The sequence below is a fragment of the Aplysia californica genome, unplaced genomic scaffold (assembly GCF_000002075.1).
Source record: "Aplysia californica isolate F4 #8 unplaced genomic scaffold, AplCal3.0 scaffold00581, whole genome shotgun sequence".
NCBI lineage: Eukaryota > Metazoa > Mollusca > Gastropoda > Aplysiida > Aplysiidae > Aplysia > Aplysia californica.
The window spans coordinates 425,155-427,119 of NW_004797851.1; the positions used below are offsets into that span (position 1 = coordinate 425,155).

The following is a 1,965-nucleotide window of genomic DNA, read 5'->3' on the forward strand; positions in this document are numbered from 1 at the left end:
CAACAACAACAACAACAACAACAACAACAACAACAACAACAACAACAACAACACCGCCACCACCACCAACAAGAGTACTCCCCTCTGCAGGAAGACAAGACCCCTGTAGAGATGTGCCCGGCAGACAGCCCCATGATGTCAGTGCTCACCACACTGGAGACTCGGGATCCGGAGGAAGAGCCGTGAGTTGGACACACTCACACGTCTTTCATAGTTTAGTTTTAGCTTTAGTAAAGTTTTACGGCGCTCGCAACTGCATAAGGTCATATGAGCACCAAGGGGTGGATGTCAACAGAGAAGTCCTTACAGGGAATTAGACTTACTCTGCTCACCTCTCTAGCCTCAACAGCACAAAGTCTTCTTCGACTATCAAGGCACTCCGAAAATAGTGGATCACAAGAGAGTGACAAACACACAAAAGAAGTAGAGGGAAAAATGACGATAGTAGTAAGGATTAGGAAGAAAAAGCCGCAGTTCCATTTCCTCATCCACGGGCGTCTCTATCTTTTTTCTCTCTCACTTTTGTTATATGGCTCTCGTTTCTGTAGATCAAGTATTTCCATGCACAGTCAAATCAATAGTTACGGGTAGTTGGACAGTAGCAAAGGTGGACCTTATTTCAATACTTTCCTTCTGTTGTTTGTCTGTTTTACCCTGTCCGCACTGTAAATGACCATTGTTCTGTCGTCTGTTAACTCACACAATCTGACCAATCCCCTGCCCCCCTCCCCCCCCCCGCAACCTTTCTGCACAAAGGATACAACTGTGCAGTCGCTACGCCAACCGGAAGTCTGTCTCTATCCCCCCACCTCTCCCTTGTGTTGTATGGCAGTTATTTCAGTAGATCTAGTATTTACATTTACAGTCACATTGCTATTTACGGGTGGTTGGAGGGTGTCAGCTAGAGGCGGACCTTATTTCAATACTTTCCTTCTGTTTATTCCAATTTGTCAATGTCGGCTAAGTTAAATTATCTGATCAGCTGCATGCATTTAAAAATATTTAAAAAATAGTAAAATACGTCATCTGATCAATACTAAGTATACTCCTTTACTAGTAACTAGCTTAATTTTATCAAGACTCGATTATTGTAACTCCTTGTTATCAGGAATATCACTGGAAAAAGTTAAAAGACTTCAAATTGTCCAAAACAATGCTGCACGTTTAGTTTTACGGAAAAGAAAGTGAGACTCAGCTAAACCTCTTTTACGGACATTGCATTGGCTTCCTGTTGAGAAAAGGATTGTGTACAAGTTGGCCACCCTATGTAAAAAAATGTTTGAATGATAATGCGCCATCAAATTTATCAAATCTGTCGAGACTGTACAATCCAACTCGCAGTTTACAATGGGTGAAAGGACATTTGAATACCATGGCCCCAAGGTCTGAAATGCTTTGCCAAGTACTTTAAGAGAGATCACATCTTTTGATTCATTTACATGTCAGGTGAAGTCATTTTTAAATTAATAAGATGGGTATTTGGAAAGATTTTCTTTTAGACAGAGAACAATGTTTTATGTTACTGTTGTATTGTACTGTTTTGTAAAGCGCTCACAGCCTGTGTACTTTAATCGGGGTTGAGCGCTATATGTAAAGTTACCTGGCGGTCCGATGAGTCGGGTCTGTCAGGGGGCCCCCGTCCAAGATAAGTGTTGCCTCGTCGTGGTCCTGAGTTCGACTGAATACCTCAGTGAGTCTCTCAGACGATGTCTCTCTATTTCGCTCCTGACTCTTGACGTCATCCAAGGGCGAGCCACTCCCCTAATTATAGTGTCCCCACAGTAAAGATAAGAGTCATGTCCCTTGATATCACAATGTCATTTTGTTGTTGTTATTATTATTATTATTATTATTATTATTATTATTATTATTATTATTATTGTTGTTTGTTTGTTTTACCTTGTCCATGCAGTCAATGACCATTGTTGCGTCGTCTGTTAACTCACACAAGCTGACCAATCCCCT

The 1,965-nt window shown here is 41.4% G+C and overlaps 1 protein-coding gene across 1 annotated transcript in view; it reads left to right on the plus strand.

Annotated features, from left to right (window-relative positions):
- LOC101855746 overlaps positions 1 to 1,965 on the plus strand; it is a gene marked incomplete at its 3' end in the record, with an annotated part of 59,554 nt that overhangs the window by 12,529 nt on the left and 45,060 nt on the right. Inside the window, 1 exon segment of the mRNA XM_013087379.2 lies at positions 91 to 182. Within this exon segment, the coding sequence (XP_012942833.1) occupies positions 91 to 182 (92 nt within the window).